The sequence below is a fragment of the Corythoichthys intestinalis genome, chromosome 15, assembly GCF_030265065.1.
Source record: "Corythoichthys intestinalis isolate RoL2023-P3 chromosome 15, ASM3026506v1, whole genome shotgun sequence".
In the NCBI taxonomy this organism is placed as follows: Eukaryota; Metazoa; Chordata; class Actinopteri; order Syngnathiformes; family Syngnathidae; genus Corythoichthys; species Corythoichthys intestinalis.
In genome coordinates, this window is record NC_080409.1 from 14,060,944 (window position 1) to 14,084,935 (window position 23,992).

Sequence of the window (23,992 nt, forward strand, 5' to 3'; positions counted from 1 at the left end):
AGAGTGAATAATTTGAGAATAGAAATTGGAACGGGCTGTTTTGAGTGCAGAGTTGTAAATATTGACAATGTGTTTGTAGGCTTGGGCATGAACTGTGAGACCATTTTTTCTGTAGAGGTGTTCAAGCTGTCTGCATTGCTTCTTAAGAATGTGGAGATCCGGGGTATACCAAGGGGCTGAGGTGGAGAAGGAGGCTGTTGCTGTTTTGAGAGGGGCTAATCGGTTGAGGCAAGAGGAGAGTGTGTGGTTGTAGAAGTTGACTAGATCCGAAGCAGTAGAGTCTGAGGAGAGGGAGGAGCTGGTAATGGCATCAGATAAGGTGGAGGAGACAGAATCGGGAGGGAATGATTTCAGATTACGGAAGGTTATTGTTCGTGCGTGGTTGTTAGTGGGGGTAGGGATAGAAATGTCCAGGGTTATGGCCAGATGATCTGAAATGGTGAGGTCATTCAATGACGGGTTATGGATGGTGAGGGAGGGTGTGGAGCAAACCAGGTCCAGAATGTGTCCATGTTTATGTGTGGGTGAAGTGATGTGTTGGGTGAGATTGAGGCAATTTAAAATGTCCAAAAAGTCAGATGAAAATTTGTCTGTGGCGGAGTCGACGTGTATATTGAAATCTCCGAGGAGCAGAATGGACGGGGACATGGAGGACAGCTGGGTGATCAAATTGGTGAAGTCAGACAGAAATGAGGGACATTTTTTAGGTGGGCAATAGACTACAGCAGGGGTCGGCAACCTATGACACGCGTGTCAGCACTGGCACGCGAAGGGTTAACCAGTGACACGCGAGCGCATGGCAAAATATATATATATATTTTTTTTACCTGAAATTAAGACATTTTTAGTTGCACGCCCTGTTATTTAGGGCTTTACAGGAGCGTCCCTCCCGACCCCTCTGCCTATAGCGTTATTTGCGAACAATTATGGATTTTGAGCACACTTCCAGCTCTTCAATTTCTCGATTCCTGCGCTCGTCGTTTTTTTTTCCTCTGCGCGCTCAATTCAGCACCCGCTACTAACGTGTCACGAAGCCAACCAGTCAGAGAGCTGGTGGAAGTACAGTGTTACCAATCTGCACTTTTTGGCACTGTTACTCCAAGCCCCAGCGTGGAGGCCGGCGGGCCAGTAAGCGAGTAGACAGCCGGCGAATCGCCGGCGTCCGCGCCGGGAGCCCCGTCGCTTTAACTTTCAATTGAGATCTCGATGTCACACCCTCGCCCCGGCGCGGAGGCCGGTCGCTCAAGATACGGGGCTGTACACCCCTGTCCCGGCGCATCGCAACACTCCGGTTGGACCCCGATTGCCAGCCGTCAGGTCAGGGCAGCGGGTGAAGCGATGGTTGCACTGTAGTATGGAGTGGACCAGCGATTAACGTGGCTCGTTGCCGTCGATTCGTCAGGTGTAGGTTCACTATCCCGATCCCCTCACTATCCATTCGCGGAACACTGTGACGCGTTGGATGGCGTTTTACTGGAGACTTTTATTAAACAAAACAAAAACCTGCGGGGGACACAGCCTCTTCTCTCCTTTTCACCGCGCTCTCCGCTCTCTCTCAACACCTTCCATCGCTCCCTCTCTTTTTCTCGCCCAGACGCCCAATTCTTCTTCTACGCTTAACTAGCAAGCCGATCATATTGTAGGGGACAGCGGCCCCTTGGGGATACCGGTAACAACTGGTTGCCTGGTTACTTCGGGTAGCTCTTTTTGTGCATTATGCCTCGAGAGAGTTGTGTGTCGCACAACAAGTGTCAAATGCCACTACGAGACAAAACATGAAAATTCATAGAAAGCAGGGCCAAGGAACACATTAAAGTAGGTATCTTTTATATTTGTAATATAAAATCTAAAATTGTGCATATAATTCACTGTTTAAGTTGCTAGTGAACAAGACAAAATGTAAGAGTCGGCTGTTCTGACTTTGAAGGCTCTCTGTACTGTGAGAGACCTGCACTGAGAATCACACCTGTTCCCCTTTGCGTGCTGGGGTGTGTGTGTGTGTGATATGTTTGCATAAAATGGTGCAGCTGTACAACTGTTATTGCTGTTGCACTTATTTTCAAGTTTTGATATTTTTGACAATATGCATTAGTTTTTAGTTAATTTATGAAAACGAATGGTAGTTATACAAATTAAATGTATGTCCATGTTTTTTTTATTTGGAGTAAAATTACAGCTCTGCTGAATATAAAAATTCGGATGCGCGTCATTAGTCTTGGGGTGGCACACTGATTGACAAGAAAATTTGAAAGTGGCACTCCACACCAAAAAGGTTGCTGACCCCTGCACTACAGCAACAGTGAGTGATTGAGAACCGGGAAATCTGAAAGCTAAATGTTCAAATGAGGATACAGCTGGGATGGAGATGGGGCGGAGAGGAAAGTCACAGCGGTGGATGATAGCAATGCCTCCGCCTCGTTTTTCCAAGTGGGGGTTTTCAAAGTAAGTGTATCCAGGTGGGGTGGTTTGATTAGGTGCAAGTTAAGTTTGATTAAGTGGATTATTCGCGATTTGGCCTTTGAAGATTCGAGAACAATTCACAAACATCCAAATTCCGATTATTTAATTATACCAGGTAAAGCGGAACTAAAACACAGTCAGTGCGGTCTTCGGGACGCAATAAGGAACTGACCGAGAGTAAATATCATGTTCAACTCCTGCCGCAAGATAAAAAAACAATAATACCTGACTGCGGCCGACAGCCGCTACAAACAACGCCCAGTTGCGAGTTGCTACAAACATACATACATGATGCTATTGCAGATATAACATATACATCCCACGTATTGTGTTAGGGTCAGAATTGACCCGTTTTCAAATTTTCGTATGCAAAAATCAATGGTACTTTTGATATATCCAAACTTGAAAACGGGCCCATCTTGACCCAAAAACAATATACAGTACTGCAAAAGTTTAGTATTTTCAGGCCAAGTTAATTTACAGATCAAACTGAATTCACTAGTAAAGATATGGGCTGACTCTAACACAAGACACGGGTTAAAGAACTTGATGAGAAATGACAGACGACGGCGGCATTAGAACATGTATAGAGAACTAGATGCGAAATGGCAGACTTGCCGGCGTTAGTAAACTGCCGCCATCTTAAAGCAGTAGACTTCTCTGGAAGGCTCTGTCGCAGCGAATCTAATGAACTTTTCACCTAAAATACTCCTAAATCGACAAAATCATGACTTGAATCTGTCTTTAAATGATAAAACAGTTTTAAAACTTTCACATGTCAAAAGTAGACAGAAGGGAAATCATGGAATAACGGGAGCAATTTTAACAACTTTAACGGTTGAGTCACAACATTAAATTAATGGAATGTTGTTTTAATATGCTGATACACAAAGGGTACTTGAGTATTTTATTTAATGTTTTGAACTGTTAACTTGATACTGAAGTAGTAGTTTGGTTTAGCATGAGAAGATTTTTGAACAATTTTGGAACTAATGTATTAAACATTAAAAGCGCGGGTGGGGGGGGGGGGGGGGCGTGTTGTCCATCAATAATCGATTTATAAACTAATCGAAGCCTCTGAATTGTAATAGTAATCAAATCGTTAGGTGCCCCAAGATTCCCACCTCTACTAATCGTCCCCTTTCCCTGAGCAACAGGTGTTACATGTTTTATTTATTTAGGGCCGTTCTAGCCATAGAAGCTGTCTCTGAACCTGTTTGCTGTAGTTCTGATTGATCTGTATTGTATACATACCTGTGACGGCATTGGCTCAAACAGGGAATGACCAGCAGTGGCGTTGCTAGCATACATGGTGCCTCAGGCAACGAGACGCTTTGGCACCCCAAAAAAAACAACTGTTGACCTTAAAAAATCTAGCGCATGAAGTATACTTAGCACAACCCAACAACCAAAACACGGTATTTGCTAAGAAATGTTACATTTATTAATGCTATTAAATCAGTTGAAAGTGCACAACAATAAATATGTGCAAGAGAATATTAATTTAACATCACAAACATTAATGGAATATTGTAGAAATATTAAAGTGTTGAAGATTCTTGGCTCAGATGTGTTGACCACTACAGGAGCTCCGGTTAGAGAGCACATGAGATGAAATCAAATACTTTTTTTGGACTTGTGTGCAGGTTTGCATACATGTACACATATGTAGTATCTGGAAAATAACTCAACATTCACGGACCTCTTAATTTGTTTAACTTATTAAACCACATCATTTTAACTACAAACCAACTATTGTTAACATTTGTATGCTATCTCCCTTTAAACCACTACATTCACTGCTCACCTGTCTTATTTTGATATGACGCTAACAGTTGTAGCCGATAAAAAAAAAAAAAACAAGCTAACAACTATGAAATTAAGAGTGCGAACGTTAAAAAAAAAAACACAACACAGAAACACATTTAACACAACTATTTTCCCCCCTAACATTGTGCGGACTAAGCTTTAAATGTCGTTGTATTCTGTACAATGACAATAAAGGCTTTCTAGTCTAGTCTAAATATCACATCTGGATACATTTCAGTATTAATAATTTGATACTTTTCCATATTTTTGAAGACCCCACTTCCTGTTTATTTTGTGACTGTCTTGCACCAACTTCTCCTCAGCCGCTTGCCACCTCAAGATCCAGAGAAGGAAGCGGCACCCCTCACCCCGGATGTGGACATGCTTCTGGAGTGCACCTTTTCTTACACGCGGCATGACGGACAGGAGCAGCAGCCAATGGAGGAGCAGGATGACAACTTTCTTGGCTCGGCTATGCGAGCTAGGGCGAGCCAGGTAAACTTTCCCGTCAAAGTTAAACGCACGATGTGACTCTCAGAAAGATCAGCGCTGTAACAACGTGCAGTCAGACGACTCGGAGCCACCTACCAGGGTGACGGACTGGACCGGGGATTCTGGCGAGAAGAAGCCGAGCATGTCTAGCGATGACGAAGAGAGCGACATCTACCGTCATGGTCAAACCAACGTGGGTGAAACGGAACACGTGAACGCCGGTAAAAACCAAGCGGCTGATGAAGCTTTGCGGCAGGATGCTCAGGACGGAGGAACACAGAAAGCCGCGCAAGTACGTCTACTCATCTGTTAGGACAAAATTGTACAAAACAGGAATGGCAGTTTGCACTAAGAGTGGTGATGCAAATATTTTGAGTCCAAAGATTTTGAAGTTACTTGGTTCACAGGGGGACTAATTAAGAGAACACCATCCGAGTCGATAATTCATTTCTTTATAAATTGAATTGACACCTCACCGATGTATCTTTTGGTTGTCCTAGTTGGCTGAATGTTGGATGGGGTACTCTGGACCTGGATGCGGAATACTCAGTCTTCACGTGACTGACAGGTGTGTGTGTGGTAGAGAAAATGCATGGGATGGCCGGTAAACTGCACTTACTGTTGATTTTGGGGCATATCCAGGTCACGTCAGTTTCAAATACGGGCCACTTCCTGTTGACTTTAGGGCACTTCTGGATCCCTTTTTTATTCATTTTGGATCATTCCCTGTAGATTTTGGGACACGTCCCTTTGCTTTTAGGGCACTTATGGGTCACTTCCTTTGCATTTAGGGTCATTTCCTGTTGATTTTGGCTCACTTCCTATTCATTTTGGAGCATTTCTGTGTCACTTCCTATTCATTATGGGATGCATGTTGTTTTTGGAACATTTATGTGTTACTTCCTGGTCATTTCGAGACACATCCTGTTGATTTTTGGACCACTTTCTGTTGTTTTGGGGGCATTTCTGGGTCACTTACTCTTCATTTTGGGTCACTTCCTGTTCTGTTCTTGTTCATCTCTTGGTCACTTCATGACTATTTTGGGTCATTTCCTGTTGATTTTGGGTCACTTCTTGTTGTTTTTATGGAATTTCTAGGTCAGTTACTGTTCATTTATGGCCTAATGTTGATTTCGGGTCACTTCCTGTAGCTAATCCTATTGTTTCCATCCATGACAGGTGCGTGTGGTGTTTGGACTTCAAAGGTGGACTCTATTGCAGCCCCTTGCCTGAAAGTAGCCTCCAATGGCAGCGCTTTGAGGACAACATCCACCAAGTGGCACTCTCACCCTCAGGTGAGCCACCTACAACGGAGCAAGCAACTCTCGAGCTAGCGTTGCCTGTTAGCACTGCCCTCTAGCGTCACGTGCTCGTGCCATGCTGACTGCAGCACCGTGCTGTGTGCTAGGGAACCTGCTGTGGAAGGTAGAGCAGAAGAGCATGACGGCGTATGCCTGCGCCAAAACGTCGGCGCGAGGCAAGCGCCACTGGTACAAGGCAGCGGAGGAGGCAGCCTTTGTGGCCCTCAGTGACGACTCGGCCTGGATCATCAAAACCAACGGAGACCTCCACCTGCAGACGGGTAGCTGCCTCCCTGTCGTTCCCTACTTTGGCCGTGACCTAACCGCGTGTACATCAGGTCTCAGCATGGAGCGTCCGTGCGCACGCTCGGTGAAGGTGGACACTCCATGCGTCTTCAGCCAGGTCTGCGCACGAGGGGGCGTGGTCTGGGCCCTGAGCGAGCACAACGCTCTGTTCTACAGGGAAGGGCTCGACACTTTCTGCTCGCTTGGAGACACCTGGAAGTACGACACGGTCAGGTAATACTTTGTCTACACTGTAAAATATTATAAGTTGACTTTACTAAAAAAAAATATGCAAACTTGCTGCCTTAAAAAAATTATGTTGACTTAGATTAATTAGATTTGATTAACTTAATTATTGTGAGTTGGCAGTACTCAAATTAACTTAAAAAAAATGAATTATAGTCACTTGTTTATTGTGAGTTGGCAGTACTCAAATTAACTTAAAAAATTTGGATTATAGTCACTTGTTTATTTTGAGTTGGCAGTACACTAACTTAAATAACTGGATTCCAGTAACTTATTTTGAGTGTACAGTACTCAAATTAACTCAAATAATTGGATTGTAGTAACTTGTTTGATTTTGCAGTATTCAAATGATAATTGTGTATTAATTATCTTTAGTTTTCCATTTCATCCATCATATTCAGGTCAACTTAATTTTCTTGACCTAAAAGAATTCCACAATAGAAATTACAACTGCACATACTAATTTCATTAAAAACACATTTTCTAACAGTAATGACCCCCAAAACACAATAAATGGAGAAGACTCAATGGATTAATTCAGTGGAATTAAAATTTACTTTAAAATGCTCAAAAGTGCATTTAATGGGAGACACTGGCTCCTGGCAGGCTGAACAGTGTTTGGTTAATGCTCAGTATCAATGAAGTGGATTATTATAAACCAACTTTTGCAAACATTTTGCACCTCATACAAAGTACAAGTACCGAAAATGACCTTTTGCTACAGAAATTACTGAATAATACCTGAACTGCATCAATGTCCACTCCTATCCTGTGATTTCCAAAGACTAACAGGCGAGATCCTATTCTCATAATTTCAGGACATTAACTCGAGCATTGAAGACATGGCGTCAAACTAGTTTCCCATTACAACATGAGCTTGAGCTCTGGTAAAGCTAACAGTTCTGATTTCTCCAACAATATTAGTGATCAAAACTGGAACTACAATCAACATTGCCGTGGTTTAAACTGCGCAGCAGTGATAAAATGAACATGAAAATACAGAACTCTTTTTAAAACACACAACTCAGTTCAAATTCAAATTTCACTTTAACACCTGATACAGTAAACAAGATACCTTGTTTTTTTCACATCACTAAAAGAGTAAATGCAAAACGTGTACTGGAGTTATACACTTGAGAAACCTAAAATCTTACCAGGAATATGTGTCTTATTTTTATTCAAATTCTAATTTCATATTAAGCTTTTTCCTCTAAAAAAGTCTAATTTCTAGTCAAAAATATGTCATTAGTATGTATATATATATTTTTTTTCAATTTAAAAAAAGTCATGTCAATCAAAAAAAAATTGTTTGAATGCAAAAATAAATTTGTAAGTAAAAAAAAAATATTTGAAAACTATTTTTCTTTGATTGAATTTTTTTTTTATTTAAGTCAAGTTTTTTTTTTTTTATTGAAACAACTTTTTTGATTGATGTAATTCTGCGTTTGGACCACATTTTGGCTAGGACATTTGTGTCTTTATTATTCAATCAAAAAATAAGTTGCTTCAAACAAAAAATGTATATTTTCAAAAGAAAATCACTTCAATCAAAAAAAAAAAAAAAACGTAGAAAAAAAGGTTTGAATGTGAAAAAATATTTGAGACTCAGAAATTTACACTTTTCATTGAAACTGTTTTCCTTGATCAAAGCAATCCTTTTTGTTTTCAAGCCATATGTGTCCAAATCAATCAATCCCAATTAAAGTTGCTTCAATCAAAAAAACTATTTTTAATAAAAGAAAAAAAAACCTTTGCAAAAATATTTTTTTGAAAATATTTTTTTTATTTAAATTTTTTTTTTTTAATTGACTTGTCACTTTTTTTTTGAAAAGCAAAAAGTTTTAAACTTTTTTTTTTTTTTTTCTAAGGTGGAAAAGGTTTTGAAGGCACTTTTTTTTGGTTGAATCATTTAGACACGAAGATCCAAATTCAACGCTACTTCCGACATGTTTGAGTGGCAGGTGATTACGCCAGTGGCATAAAAGCAGGAAGCAAGAATAATGGCCACCAGGGCTCCATCCAGCCATCGGACTCTGCTCGAGTCCAAGCCAAAAATAGGGCACCGGTGCGGGGGTGTGACATCGGCATCGGCGACGTGTGTGCATACGACCAGACACTACCAAATGCTAACAACGAGACTCCACGATCCAGCCAATCACTTAACTGACTCCGCCTAATGTATTTGATTGACATAAGACCATTCATTGTGCTGAAAAACGACATTATGAAATTAAAAGGACGTTGTTGAAAAAGACATGAAAAAAAAATGTCATTGTAAAAAATGCTTTTTTATCTTGTTAAATCTTTTTCATAATAATATTACCTTATTTAACAATTTAAGGGCCACATTTATCAAAATGGTATTTATTTGAAAATGTTGTTTTTATTTATTTAATTTTGACCCTTTTTGGGTCCCATAAATAGTTGGCTAGGATAAGCTCCGGCACACCTGCGGCCCTAGTCAGGATAAGCGGAACAGAAGATGAATGAATTAGTTTATATGTTTACTTTAGAATACAGATAATCTGATATCTGTCGTCTTTAATCCCCATTGAGGACGACAGAAATCTTTTTCCTTTCTTTCCCCTCTTTTTTTCAAATTTTATTTTACAAAGTACCATGAAGTCAATGCACATGATTTAATTTTTTTTAAAAAACACATAATGATGCGGCAAGTTGGATTTTATTGATTGTTTTTGTTAGATTGGATTTGGCTGGCTGGATTTGGCCTCGAGTTTGATACCTGTGGTATAGACCCTACTCACCGACGTCACAGAATGACGTGTCGCTGTATCCGGCCGCCATATTGTCCGTCTCTATTTAGCCCTATTCTCAATGATTTCAATTAGTCGTTCAGTTTATAGAGCAATTCATGGAAGCCCCAGTGCTTTCAGACGCTGTAAACTCATTGGATGCGTTGCATAAAAGGCGTTATGTGGAAAAGCTTCAGTCTATCCATTCGCCAGATCCATATTTGATGCCTAAATCGATATTTTTCGACACGCTGTTTTCGCCCTCTCTACCTGACATCTGCTACCCTGATATCTACAACTATCTTTTCCACAGAAACTCGGCCTATTCTCACGAAACTTTGAAAAACATTAAGAGCTGCACTCTAAGCAACATTACCCTGTGTGATTTCTAAAATGGCGACAATCAAAAAAAAAAAATTTGACTGCGATGGCCGACACTTCAAGGATAGGTGGATATTGGACTATTTCTTCAATAAAACACGCAACAACTGTGTCTGCCTCATTTGCAAAGAGACAGTCGCTGTTTTCAAAGAGTTCGATGTGACGCGATAATAACAAGACACACTGACATGTACGACAACATTACAGGGAAGATACGCAGCGAGAAATTATAGCAACTTGAAGCTAGTTTAATTTCACAGCAGCAGTATTTCGCAAGAGCCCGAGTGTCGAAAGAGAACTCCACAAAGACGAGACTGTTGAAATTATGAATTAAAAAAAATAATAAAGCAAATGTGACACACAGAAGGGCTTGCTAACATTTGTTTAAATATATTGTTCTATCTAAATCAGCCAAGGTAGCCCCCCGCATTTTTACCCCACCAAATCTGGCCCCCTTTGCAAAAGGTTTGGACACACCTGTTTAACTGATGATCCGTAGACGAGGCCAGCTTCTTTCACTTGGTACCAGCTAAATATTATTCAAAATGTAATGATGGTGGAAGAAATAAGCATCTTGAATTTGAAACTGTATGTTGTCGGCGATTAGCCTCGCAATGATCTTAATTGTGGTTGTCAGCCCAAAACCCTCTAAATATATATTAAATGCATCTTACCAGATATAAAATGACTACTACATAATCCGTGGTAATCGTTTGGAGCCCAGTTTTCTTGTCGAATTGCAGCAGTCCATCTCGCTCTCCTCTCCGGGTCTCTCGGAATACGGTAGAACTTCAAGTCTCTCCGTCTATCTTCTCTGTTATTGCAACCAACCGCCACACACGCCTTCACCATTTTGATTATTAATGTTAACGAGCAGAAAAACACGCCATAATAGGAGGAATTTACGTAGCGGTAATGCGTCAAAACGACGAGTAGACGGACAATATGGCGCGGAGGCGTGGTTGTGACGTCATGTAAGTAGGGTCTATAGCCTGATTTCTTATGTCTATTGTGATGTGACGTTGACAGTGAGGCCCAAGGTGTGGAGCTCATGTGTGTGACGCTGGGGGACGGCGGCACGGCCTGGGCGCTGGATGTCAACGGCAGGCTGTTCTTCAGAACAGGGGTGACCTCTGAACGACCGCAGGGAGATGACGACCACTGGTGGCAGGTACACCTGAGTCTTGGACGCGATGACACGCGTTTACAAACAACACACTCACAACTTTGTCCGCTACAGGTCAGTATTTCCGACTACGTGGTCTTTGATCAAGGCAGCTTGTTCCAGACGCTCCTGAACGCTACGCAAAGTGTGGCCACGGTGACCAAAGCGCCGGTGGAGCGGGTAGTGGCCTTCCTGTCGCAGTACTCGCAGCGTCAGCCCATCCTGGTCAGCGCCAACGCCGCTGGTGTGTGGGTGGCGTCTGGACGCAACAGACTTCACTTGGCCAGGGGCAGCCTGGTGGGAACGTTCTGGCAGAATTTAGTGCCAAGAGGAACTGTGGCGGCCACCAGGTGGAGCGCCGTGACCTCTTCTGCGGCACCCCACAAAGAGGGTAATGTGCCGTACTACTCAAAATAATAGAATAAATAAAACCCCATATTTTTTTCTTTGCTCTTTCAGCGCCATTGACGGCGATAGACGGCCAATCATGTGGTTCTTGAAAACTAAATAAAAACATTTTAAATCAGTATTGCTAGTAGACGTCCAGTCTATTTGAACTGGAAGGATGGAAGGGCCACCCTGCCTGTTCAAATGGATTTGACACTAGTGAGTGGCACGATTGATAAGCTCATTGAAATTCACGGCAGAATGATGGAAAATACATGAGTACGTCTATCTCTTAGCAGACGCTAGTGGAAGTTGGCTATTGGAAGCTGGCTAGTTGGTGAATGTTTTTTTTACAAATTGGCTGCCATTGACGCCGCTAGACATTAAATCCATTTGAAGTGGGGGAGGGTTGGCAGCAAATGAACGACCGATCATTCACTGGCTGCCGGCTTTGGTTAAAGCACGAACAACAATGCAAGCAGACACCCTAGCCCAAGCATCCAAAATCCATTTGCAAATTGTGGCGTAACTCGCCCGGCGCTGTCTCCCAGTCTTTGTAAAGCTGTGTCCGGCATTTGTCATCCATTGCTCCAACGCTGCACGCAACTTTGGACTTTGATTGCCAGGTTTACACCGATGTCTAGCGGTTGGAGTTCCTTTGTTAAGCCTTCCGGAATGATGACAAGCTCAGATTTCATCAGATCTACTGGGGGCGCGCAACCAAACGCAACCTTGTCCCTTTAAAGTTCTCATTCGACTCTCACTTACGTCCGCCTTTTCAAAAATTGCTCAGTAAGACACACATTTTGATACTCCAGCTACACAATAGGGGCACCACATTATTAGACGCACAGTTCATTTTGGAGAAAATGTTTGACTTTTAGGTGCGCCTTATGATCGTGAAAATACGGTACTCATTGGCTGCCATTGACGACGATAGTTCACTAACCTCCCACTTCTAATGGATTGGACGTTTACTAGTGATAAATGTATCTCAACACACAGTATAAGATTAAAAAAATCCACATGATTCGATGTATATCCGCAAGCAAAATTCAAATCAAATATATTTCTATAGCCCTTTACAAAAACCCAAAAGGTCCTCGAAGTGCTTTAAACAAAGTCAAAAATGGTTCATGATAAATAAAAGGCAGGAGAGTATTATACAATAACATTAAGAAGAAAAAAAATATTATTAAATTATTTCTTATTAGCACTAGAAGTAAGCACAAGAACCAGTGACGCCCTTGTCTTGCAAACCGCAGACGGACACAATTGATACACACATATACATAACACACAATCAAAAATCAGTACACACACAGTCTCACAGTTTTAAAAAAAAATGTGCTCCAGGTACTTTCCTGTGGTTGGCTCAGAGCAAGAAGGATCTCTTTTGCGTGTGGGATCAGGATGGAGAACTGCGCCCATCCACAGTCACGCTGCCACAGGAGGTCAGTGGCGTTTACTCGCGTTCTATCCATTTTCTGTCAGTCTCCTAAAGTTCACCCCGGGTTTTTCCGCCTAGGTGGAACTGACCCAGCTGTCGGCCTGCCGCGATGCCCTTTGGGGACTGGACTGCCACGGCCGGGTGTTCATTCGCTCCCTGTCAGCGTCCTGTCCAGCCGGTCTTCACTGGACAGCGCTTGACCTCAGCCAGCTCGGTAGGTATCGAAAACCGAAAGACCTCCAAGAGACTAGACTAAACTAGACTACAGGTAGTCCCCAGGTTACGAACAAATTCCATTCCTAGGCTGGTGACGTAACCCAAATTTCCTCGTGAGTCGGGAATTAACCCTTTAAGTACCCTTTAACACCCCCGAAATCTCAAAATAACTATCCAAAAACATGTATTATACGCCATTGTATTGTCCTCGCCAAGACATTGAAGCTAAATCCTAGCTAAACAGTGAGCTAAGCTGTAATCTTTCCTCTCCCTCTCTTACTCGGCTGTGTGACTTCTTCGTGGGAGCAAATATGCTCTTCCTCGTGGGTTCATGCGTGCGCTCTTCTTAGTGTGCGCAGATATGTTCTTCTTCGCATGTACATGCACTTTTTTACTAGCATGCGGAAGTACTACTGGCCCTACGCTTCCTACAGCAAAATAAAAACGTGCATCACGAAACAAAAGTCAACATTATAATCAAATACACATTTCCCCAAAGGGCAGAACTGTCATATTAATAAATAAATAAAGTAAAAAATAAGATACTGACAGGGACAATAAGGAACTGTTTACGCAAAAAAGCAAAAAACAATTGGAGACAAAATGGCGGACGAGACGCCGGCGGTATAAAGTCGAGATCATGTAAGTTGCGTACATCGTAACCCGGGGACTACTTGTGTGTGTGGGGGGGTGCATGTGTGTACGTATACATACAGTATACAAACAAACATTCATTTGTAGGGTTTCCAACTCCTTGAAAACAGAAGGGGACACCTCGTTGGTAGAGCCAGCCAGCCCGATTACCATCACCCTTTAATAATTTTTTTGTATGTGAAAAGTTTTTTTTTTTTTAAATTATAATAATTTTAGTCAAAACCAAATTAATTAGGTACATATTTGAGTGATACAAGGACATGGAATAACAAAAATTATCAGAATTTATTTTTTGGACAAAAATTACTAGAATAATATTAACATCTGTCCTGATAAATTTAAAACTGGTCCTTTTTTATGTGTGTTTTTGGCCGTTTTTTTTTATTTATTTTTTTTATCCTTTTTTAAAAGTGCTCTGAGGTAAACTTAAAAAAAAAAAAATTTAAACAATTTTGGTAAAAAGCAATAAAACTTTCTTAAATGAAACTGACAGAACTGAAAATTATAATACAAATAGTGAAAATGAAGGTCACAAAGAAGTACAAGAAAAACAAATTATAATCATTCTGAACATGCTTTCTACTTAAGCTTCACTCAAGCTTCTTATCTCCCATACTCTTATTTTGTCTGCCATTTTCATCATGGCAAGTGACAGTACTTCGGCCAGTGAGATGAGTGGGATTTCGTATTGACATTGTTCCGTCAGCTCATTGGTCAAAAAGCAGAAGAGGCAGGGAAATGCGTTTCACTGCATATTTATGCAAAGCACCATACCAGTATTCATTTATTCTACAAATAAGACATTATTTTCGAGTTTCATGACAATACGGGACAAAGCGCGTCCCCTGAAAGCTCAATACTGGACGCATACTTTTGTTTATGAATATGTGATGATTCCGTTTTTCAAGAGACAGTTGGCAACCCAGTCATTCGCTCCTAGGCAAAATTGATTGGACGTCTAGCGCTGTCAGTGGCAGCCAATAAGCTCAATAAAGGGTTAAAACACAAAATTTCCTAAGTCCAACATGAAATAGCTCTGTTTCTCTGGGAATTTCATCGACAAAGACAATTGCTATGCAAGGGTTAGTGCTAATTGCCATTAGCTCCGGGTTGATCAATCAGTGAGGCTTACTTTTTTTTTTTTTTTTTAATCCGAGTGGCGTGGCCTATAGTCAGGTGCGGAATTGAGATATTTTCGTGAGCTACATCTTTCGTGGAATCATGCACAGCTGCTTAAACAGTTGTCACCGGGAAGAATTCCACAACAACGCTAGCGTTTGCATTTTACGTCTCGTCGTCTTTGCTTGGTCTCGCAGGCCCACTTCAGTGGCACCTGCTTTCCTCGTGTCACTCCGACAGCTGAACGTTGCGTAACGAGCTTCATCGGATCTGTTTTTAGTCGTGGTCTTTCTCACTATCAGTGAGCGCATGACTCCGAGTCATACGCCCCGACCGCCACTTGCGACCGTGACGCAGGCGCGGGGTCAGCTTTCAGCCGGCAGGCCGTCAAAGCCGGTGACATTTGGAAGACGTGTTTTGACATACCGGTTACCTAATTCCACTTACTGATACTGTATATGTCTGACCAGCTAAAATGATGTAGTTTAGGGTCTCTGAATCTTTAAGTCAAAGCAAAATTTACATTAATTGTACATTGAATTCATTCAGTATTATGTTACTCATTTATGTTTTAGTTTTAAAAACGTTTGTTAATTTTTGCAAAATAAATAAACGAAGGCGACATGGTGATAGAGTGGTTAGCTCATCCGCCTCACAGTTCTGAGCTCAAGGGTTCAATACCGACCTCCGGCCATCTTATGTGGAGTTTGTAGTGTGTTCTCCCCATGCCTGCGTGGGTTTTCTCTATGTACTCAGGTTGCCTCCCATATCCTAAAAACATGCATAGTAGGCTGACAAAGCACTCCATATTGTCCCGACTGTGTGCGTGAATGGTTGTTTGTCTCGTTGTGCCCTGTGATTGGTTGGCAACAAATTCAGGGTGTACCCTGCCTAATGCCCATAGTTAGATGGGATAGGCTCCAGCACCCCTGCAATCCTTGTGACGACAAGCTGTTTAGAAGATGAAAGAATGAATAATAAAAGAAAAAGAAGCAGTAAATATTCCATTATTTTTTAAATGTTCACATTTTTGAAAATGAAAATCAAAAACTGAAAAAAACAAATGATTTTCTTCTTTTTAACTTTTTTAGAATTCATTTTGAAATATGTTACAGTGGGGAGAACAAGTATTTGATACACTGCCGATTTTTCTGGTTTTCCCACTTGCAAGCCATGTAGAGGTCTGTAATTTGCATCATAAGTTGTCTTCAACTGTTAGGGACAGAATCTAATACAAAAATCCAGAAAATCACATTGTATAATTTTTAAATAATAAATTTGTATTTAACTGCATGAAATAAGTATTTGATACATTACCAACTAGTAAATATTTCGGCTCTTAGTTCTTTTTTAAGAACCCCTCCTGTTCGCCACTCATTACCGGAAATAACTGCACCTGTTTGAACTTGTTACCTGTATAAAAGACACCTGTTCACATGCTCAAACAAACAAACTCCAACCTCTCCACAATGGCCAAGACCAAAGAGCTGTGTAAGGGCATCAGGGATAAAATAATAGACCTGCACAAGGCTGGGATGGGCTACAGGAAATCAAGCAAAAAGCTTGGTGAGAAGGTAACAACTGTTGGAGCGATTATTAGAAAATGGAAGAAGTTCAAGTTGACGGTCAATCTGCCTCGTTCTGGGGCTCCATGCAAGATCTCACCTCGTGGGGCATCACTGATCATGAGGAAGGTGAGGGATCAGCCCAGAACTACACGGCAGGACCTGGTCAATGACCTGAAGAGAGCTGGAACCACAGTCTCGAAGAAAACCATCGGAAACACATTACGCCGTCATGGATTAAAATCCTACAGCGCAAGCAAGGTCCTGCTGCTGAAGCCAGTGCATGTCCAGACACGTCTGAAGTTTGCCACTGACCATCTGGATGATCCAGAAGAGCAATGGGAGAAGGTCATGTGGTCGGATGAGACTAAAATGGAACTTTTTGGTCTAAACTCGGCTCGTCGTGTTTGGAGGAAAAAGAAGGATGAGTACAACCCCAAGAACACCATCCCAACCGTGAAACATGGAGGAGGAAGCATCATCTTTTGGGGCTGCTTCTCTGCCAAGGGTACAGGACGACTGCACCGTATTGAGGGGAGGATGGTTGGGGCTATGTATCGCCAGATTTTGGCTGACAACCTCCTTTCTTCAGTGAGAGCCCTGAAGATGGGTCGTGGCTGGGTCTTCCAGCATGACAACGACCCAAAGCACACAGCCAAGGCAACTAAAGAGTGGCTCCGTAAGAAGCATCTTAAGGTCTTGGAGTGGCCTAGCCAGTCACCAGATCTGAACCCGATAGAAAATCTATGGAGGGAGCTGAAAGTCCGTGTTGCCCGGCAGCAGCCCCGAAACCTGAAGGCTCTGGAGAAGATCTGCATGGAGGAGTGGGCCTACAAGGACTACAGGAAACGTTTGGTATCTGTAATAGCAAACAAAGGTTTCTGTACCAAATATTAAGTTCGATTTTTGTGATGTATCAAATACTTATTTCATGCAATTAAATGCAAATTTATTATTTAAAAATCATACAACGTGATTTTCTCTTTTCTTGTATTAGATTCCGTCCCTCACAGTTGAAGAGAATTTATGATACAAATTACAGACCTCTACATGCTTTGCAAGTGGGAAAACCAGCAAAATTGGCAGTGTATCAAATACTTGTTCTCCCCACTGTACGTATAGTATGTTGTTAGCCGCATAGCACAAATGCTGAAGTAGCTTTGTGATATCTGCCTTACTTAGTGCCCCTTTCATTTCTGCATAATCCTGTCTTTCTGCTTATATCCTTGGCCAATCATAACACTTTTTAGAAAAAAAATGACCAATATGAATGAAAAAAGACCAATTCTTTTCAAACAAATGTTTTTTCTTGTTTTCCAAAGACAGTGAAATATGATTTAGGCAATTATGCTCTGAGGCTAACATGTATATTAATTAGAAAATACAGTAAATGTACAATTTCAATTTTCTTTCAAAATATTTATTCATTTCAAATTATTTTTTCAATAATATATAATAACATCTAAACTACCCAAGAAATGCAGTTTTATACAGTACTCTGTAATATTACGTGTCTTGCAGTTTATTTGAATGTATCCCTGTCAATGATAGTGAATGAATAATTTGCAAATATTCTCTTATTCATATATTTTTAAAATTATTATTAATTTATTCAAAAGAATAAACATTCCCCAATTTAATTTTAATTTTTGAAAATGTTAAAACATTGTTTTGCATTTTTTGTGAATGGAAATAGAAAGCACAGTAAATATGATTTTCTTTAAAAAAATAAATTCATATGGGGAAAAAAGAATATATGTTAGATAAAATAAAAAAGGAAATGGAATTAATTAGTCTTATTTTTATCTTTTTAAAAGTTAAACATTCTAATTATTGTTTAAAATAAAAAAAATATATAAAAAAAAAAAACTAAATGAAAAAGACAATAAATATTCCCATTTTTTATTCTGAAAATGTAAAGAAAAAAGTTTTGCATTTACAAAATATAAAAAAAGAAAATCAATAAATTATTTTCAAACTGTTACAAAAAATATATTTTAGAATATACAGTATTTTAAGTGAAATGGAACAAAAAGGAAATAACATGTTAGTTTTTATTCTGTAATAATAAACAGTTAATCATATACAGTATACATTATCTTAATGCTTTCTCTCTATCTCTATATATGAATGTCTGTTGCCGTTAAAAGCAGTGAATGAGTTAGCCTGTTAGTAGCCAATGAGTAAAAAAAAACAACAACAACAAAACACACATATACAAACATTGGATTTGTTGTTTTAACATTCTCCGTAACCTTAGATGATTGGTTATTACAACAACGTCAAAGGTCAGTGGGGCATCTGTGAAATATAAGTCTGTTCTCCCAAAAACAGACTGACCTGACCTGGAATCTGCCCTGAAAGTCTGGATGCAGTCGCAGCGCTCGTGTTCCACCTTGGCCTCGAAATCCAGATTCCCATTTTAAGAGCATGCCACATATACTTTATGTACAGTTATAAACAAACAATGTTTATATCCTTTGTGTTTGAGACAGGAAGTGTACGTCTGGTGAGCATTAGCTGTGGCAGCCAGAATGTCTGGGCTCTGGACAGCCGAGGGCTGGTCTACTTCCGAGTTGGAACTCAACCACTGAACCCCAACATGATGCTTCCTGCTTGGATCCACATAGAACCGCCTGACCAGGTAACGCACACCAACCACACACCTAGAAATACTTGTCCAGGAATTTGGTGCACGGATCCAGAAAACATATACTCTGACATAGTGAAATACATCTAGCAGCAGGAGACGAAGTAGTATACATTAAGAACAACCTCAGATCAAGATTGGTCAGTTCAAAGCCACCTGACTAGGTTTGAGACCGGAAAAACAGCTGCTCAGGTTCGAAGTACTCAAGATCAGCAATCATGGTATATCCACAGCAGGGGTTTCAAACTCATTTTGGGTCGCGGGCCACATTATTAAACCAGTTTGTTTTGGGCCGTATAAGTTAATTAATGGCACTTGATGTCCAATCCATTTGAAGTAGGAATGGACCCTCCTACTTCAAATGGATTGGGCGTCTCGCACCATCAATGGCACTGAAATATGAGCATTCACAGCTCGCCTTCCCAGTTTAATGACTTGGATGTATATCGTTGTCAATGGAAGCCACAGAGTTAATTTTGGGTCACTTCCATGGAATTTTAGGGTACTTACATGTCACTTTCTATAGAGTTTGGGGCATTGTGGGGTCACTTCCTGTACATTTTTATAATTTCCTGTTAATTTTAGAGCATGTCTAGACCATTTCCAGTTGATTTAAGGTAATTTATTGTTAATTTTGGGGCATTCTCGGGTCCGTCTCTGCTAATGTTGGGGCATTTGAAGTTTAAAACTTTGTTTTTTGTTAAAAATAATGACCATCAATGGAGATTTTTTGCAGGCCCAGTGCAGGCCCAAGTTGAAAATCAACAGGAGTGAAGGATTCTTTTTCTATTGGAGGTGAAAGTACCATTGAAAATAATCTAGATCTGCTTTTCCTCGTCCCTTTGCAGCCGGTAGGAGTCCAGCTGATCAGTATTGAGACAAGTCCTAATGATCGTTTTCTGTGGGCGTTGGACAACAGAGGCACCGTCTTTGTCAGAACCGGACTAAATGACGAGATGCCGGTCGGGACAAACTGGGACCTGGTGCCAGGTCTGTTGGTCTTCACCTCAACTAAATGTCTCTGTGCCTGACCTCGCCTCAACTATGTTGCTCTCTCTGTCCTTTAGGCCTGACCGTCAGTCAGCTGGTTCTCAGTTGTCAGACAGTTTGGGTCAGATGCGTCAATGGAGATTTGGCTCGACGGTACGGCGTCTCTGATAGGAACCCAGCTGGAGACTACTGGAAGAAAATCCCAGGAACCGCCAATTGGTTGACTGGTGAGACTGGTTTAACAACAGTTGCTCTGGGTTTTAGTGGGACTACTGGCTTAGTTCTGGGTTTGTACTAATAACTGAAGGGTGGATTTTACAATGGAATGTAAAATGTAGTTGATATCTTTGCATAATACTGACTAAAATGACTAGATATGATGAAAATACAGTTAAAAGTAGGGATGTCCCGATCGCATATTTTTGCACCTTAGGACGAGTCCGGGTCACCTGATTTTGAGAATCTGCCGATAGACAGTCCCAATCCGATGCCATAAAAAGTTTTTTAAATATTTTTTTTAACTAAAGTTCAAAACATGTTACGGTACTGTACTGTTTACAATATTTCCTCTTGTGGAGTATTAAAACATATATTTTTGTTTCTTTTCGCAATGCCATTGTATTTCGGGATTATTTTCCAGGTTACGAGGCATCACTGCATCCCATTTTTTTTCTTTTTTAAATTGCGTGGTGTTACAAGACAAAATTTTGAGCTACTGTATGTATCAACTTGTATCAAGTGATGTATATCTTTCTTTCTGTCACCAAAGTCACTACAGAAGACGACCTTTGGGCTGTGACTCCAGTTGGTGGACTGGCCCGTCGGATGACGAAACTCCTCCCACAAACGCCCCATCGCCCGCCTCCGTCCGGGACAAACGCCGCTGGCGACGATGTCGACGATGAGTGGGAGCTCCTCTGATGTGGACTTTTGTAAGCTACTATTAACCTTTTTTTTTTTTTTTTTTTTTTTTTTTTTTTTTTTTTTTGCTTCCCCTTGGAATGATGCTGACCTGGCCCGCGACATCGCTGGCTTAAGTGTGATATTCTTTCATGTTACGAGGATGCACTTTAAGGCCAAGAAATGGCTTGAACTGATTAAAAGCTGCTGTCAAATATGGCCTCTGATCAAACAAAGGAATGTACAGTACAACTGTGAGGAATATGACCTGTTTTGTATAGACTGTTTTAAGGGATTTGGTAGAAAAACCATTGGAGGAAGAGGAACTATTCCAGATATGCACTGTAGTGGACTACTCGTACTGTATGGATGCATACTCATGCCACACGCCAGTGGATTTAGATAGACTCACCTGGACACTTGCACTTGATTCAAGTGAGATCTTGTTTCACGAACTCTTGGGGAAATAATGAATCTTCCACCTGTGAACAACATACCGAGGCCTCAACAGACTTGACTACCTAATACTCACTTGGACTTTGGCAGACATTTAAACGTAAAGGTCGACCGATATGGAATTTTCAAAGGCCGATGCCAATACAGAGTTTAAAAAACAGGATTCAGCCAATTGCTGATGTCTAAAGCCAATATTTGAGGCTGATATACTTTTTTAAGCACGTTGATGATGAAAGGCAAGTGAAACACTCATTATAGAAATGTACTGTATATATTCGAAGTTTATTCAACTACTGACCACTACATTGTGCAAAACTGCAGTTAACAAAGATCATCACCTAAACAGCAAACATAACAGTTATCCTAAGACATCGGCTATACTGTATATCGGCCGATCTTGGGAAAAAAAAAAATCCATATGTTGGCCACCCAAAATATATTGGTCAATCTTTACAGGAAAAATGCTCACTCAAACAGTGATCATACAATTATCCTTTTACATCGGCTACATGTCGGCCAATCTTGTCAGAGATCTATATATCAGCCCCATATACAGTGGGGCAAATAAGTATTTAGTCAACCACCAATTTTGCAAGTTCTCCTACTTGAAAATATTAGAGAGGCCTGTAATTGTCAACATGGGTATACCTCAACCATGAGAGACAGAATGAGGAAAAAAATAACAGAAAATCTAATTGTTTGATTTTTAAAGAATTTATTTCCAAATTTGAATGGAAAATAAGTATTTGGTCACCTACAAACAAGCAAGATTTCTGGCTGTCAAAGAGTTCTAACTTCTTCTAACGAGGTCTAACGAGGCTCCACTCGTTACCTGTATTAATGGCACCTGTTTTAACTCATTATCGGTATAAAAGACACCTGTCCACAACTCAGTCAGTCACACTCCAAACCAAGACCAAAGAGCTGTCGAAGGACACCAGAGACAAAATTGTAGACCTGCACCAGGCTGCGAAGACTTATTCTGCAATAGGTAAAACGCTTGGTGTAAAGAAATCAACTGTGGGAGCAATTATTAGAAAATGGAAGACATACAAGACCACTGATAATCTCCCTCGATCTGGGGCTCCATGCAAGATCTCACCCCGTGGCGTCAAAATGATAACAAGAACGGTGAGCAAAAATCCCAGAACCACACGGGGGGACCTAGTGAATGACCCTACAGAGAGCTGGGACCACAGTCACAAAGGCTACTATCAGTAACACAATGCGCTGCCAGGGACTCAAATCCTGCACTGCCAGACGTGTCCCCCTGCTGAAGAAAGTACAGGTCCAGGCCGGTCTGCGATTCGCTAGAGCAGGGGTTCCCAACCTATTCCACTAAGGCACACTGTGGGTGCAGGATTTCATTCTTACCAAACAAGATGACAACACTTTTTCCCCAATCTGGTGTTTTACAAGTGCAATCAGTTGATTGCAGTCAGGTGTGGCTTGTTTTAGCAGAAGCCTCATTGGTTCAACTGTCTCTGCTGGATCGGCTGGAACAAAAACCAGGACCCACAGTGTGCCTTGAGGACTGGGTTGAAAACCCCTGCGCTAGAGAGCATTTGGATGATCCAGAAGAGGACTGGGAGAATGTGTTATGGTCAGATGAAACCAAAATAGAATTTTTTGGTACAAACACATGTTCTCGTGTTTGGAGGTGAAAGAATACCGAATTGCATTTAAAGAACACCATACCCACTGTGAAGCATGGGAGTGGAAACATGATGCTTTGGGGCTGTTTTCCTGCAAAGGGACCAGGACGATTGATCTGTGTAAAGGAAAGAATGAATGGGGCCATGTATCAAGAAATTTTGAATGAAAATCTCCTTCCATCAGCGAGGGCAATGAAGATGAGACATGGCTGGGTCTTTCAGCATGACAATGATCCCAAACACACAGCCAGGGAATCAAAGGAGTGGCATTTCAAGGTTCTGGTTTTTTTTCTCCACATTATGTCTCTCATGGTTGAGGTTTACCTATGTTGACACTTACAGGCTTCTCTCATATTTTCAAGTGGGAGAACTTGCACAATTAGTTGTTGACTAAATACTTATTTGCCCCACTGTATCAGCCGACCATTATGAGAAAGGTCGTCAACCAGTGATCATTACAGCTGTACTATTATATCAACTCTAGATATGTCTAATCTCGGAAAATGTCAATATATTGGCCCGTTATGTCGGTCGACCTTTACTTGGAACACCAGTGGATCGATGGACTAAAGGAATCTCTGGTGTCACTGAGGATCAAGTAATCTTCCTTGGGATGACATCCTTTGAAGAATGGACCTGGACTCTTAAAAACATACTGGATACCTGTGGACTGATGGACTTGAGTGAACTCCAGTGGATTGGGTTTTAAGAATTCTTGGTGGAACAGGAAATATTTCACCTGAGCAAGCCTCTACTTTGGTTCACTACACATGTAGACCTACTCTCCACTCAGATGATTTTAAGTAGACTCCCCTGGACAGTAACCAGACTCTACTGGACAACATACAAACACGCTACTTTCGCCTGGCTTTTCTGACCTCAAATGCTCTGCTAGACTTTCTTGACTCATACAGATGCTCTGGACTTCAGAAGAACTCTTGGGGTAACAAGCAACCAACCACGAAGGACTGCATACATACTGTATAGACTTAAGAGGATTAAACTAACAATACTCTAGCAAACTTTGACTGGGTCTTCAATTTTGTTGCACTTTACTG

General features: G+C 41.0%; 1 protein-coding gene across 2 annotated transcripts in view; it reads left to right on the forward strand.

The window, feature by feature from the left end:
• tecpr2 (tectonin beta-propeller repeat containing 2) overlaps positions 1-23,956 on the forward strand; it is a 37,920-nt gene extending 13,964 nt beyond the window's left edge. The window contains exons 12-26 of one of the 2 annotated variants that reach the window (XM_057859433.1): positions 4,593-4,764; positions 4,835-5,053; positions 5,262-5,329; positions 5,941-6,056; positions 6,170-6,343; positions 6,401-6,581; positions 8,507-8,554; positions 10,757-10,898; positions 10,968-11,283; positions 12,636-12,733; positions 12,808-12,943; positions 18,779-18,927; positions 19,782-19,923; positions 20,001-20,150; positions 20,693-23,956. In XM_057859433.1, the coding sequence (XP_057715416.1) occupies positions 4,593-4,764; positions 4,835-5,053; positions 5,262-5,329; positions 5,941-6,056; positions 6,170-6,343; positions 6,401-6,581; positions 8,507-8,554; positions 10,757-10,898; positions 10,968-11,283; positions 12,636-12,733; positions 12,808-12,943; positions 18,779-18,927; positions 19,782-19,923; positions 20,001-20,150; positions 20,693-20,844 (2,263 nt within the window). In that variant the 3' untranslated portion in view covers positions 20,845-23,956. The remainder of the gene's footprint in view (positions 1-4,592; positions 4,765-4,834; positions 5,054-5,261; positions 5,330-5,940; positions 6,057-6,169; positions 6,344-6,400; positions 6,582-8,506; positions 8,555-10,756; positions 10,899-10,967; positions 11,284-12,635; positions 12,734-12,807; positions 12,944-18,778; positions 18,928-19,781; positions 19,924-20,000; positions 20,151-20,692) is intronic. The other variant, XM_057859434.1, reaches the window with a different exon arrangement.
• Positions 23,957-23,992: the final 36 nt, after the last annotated feature.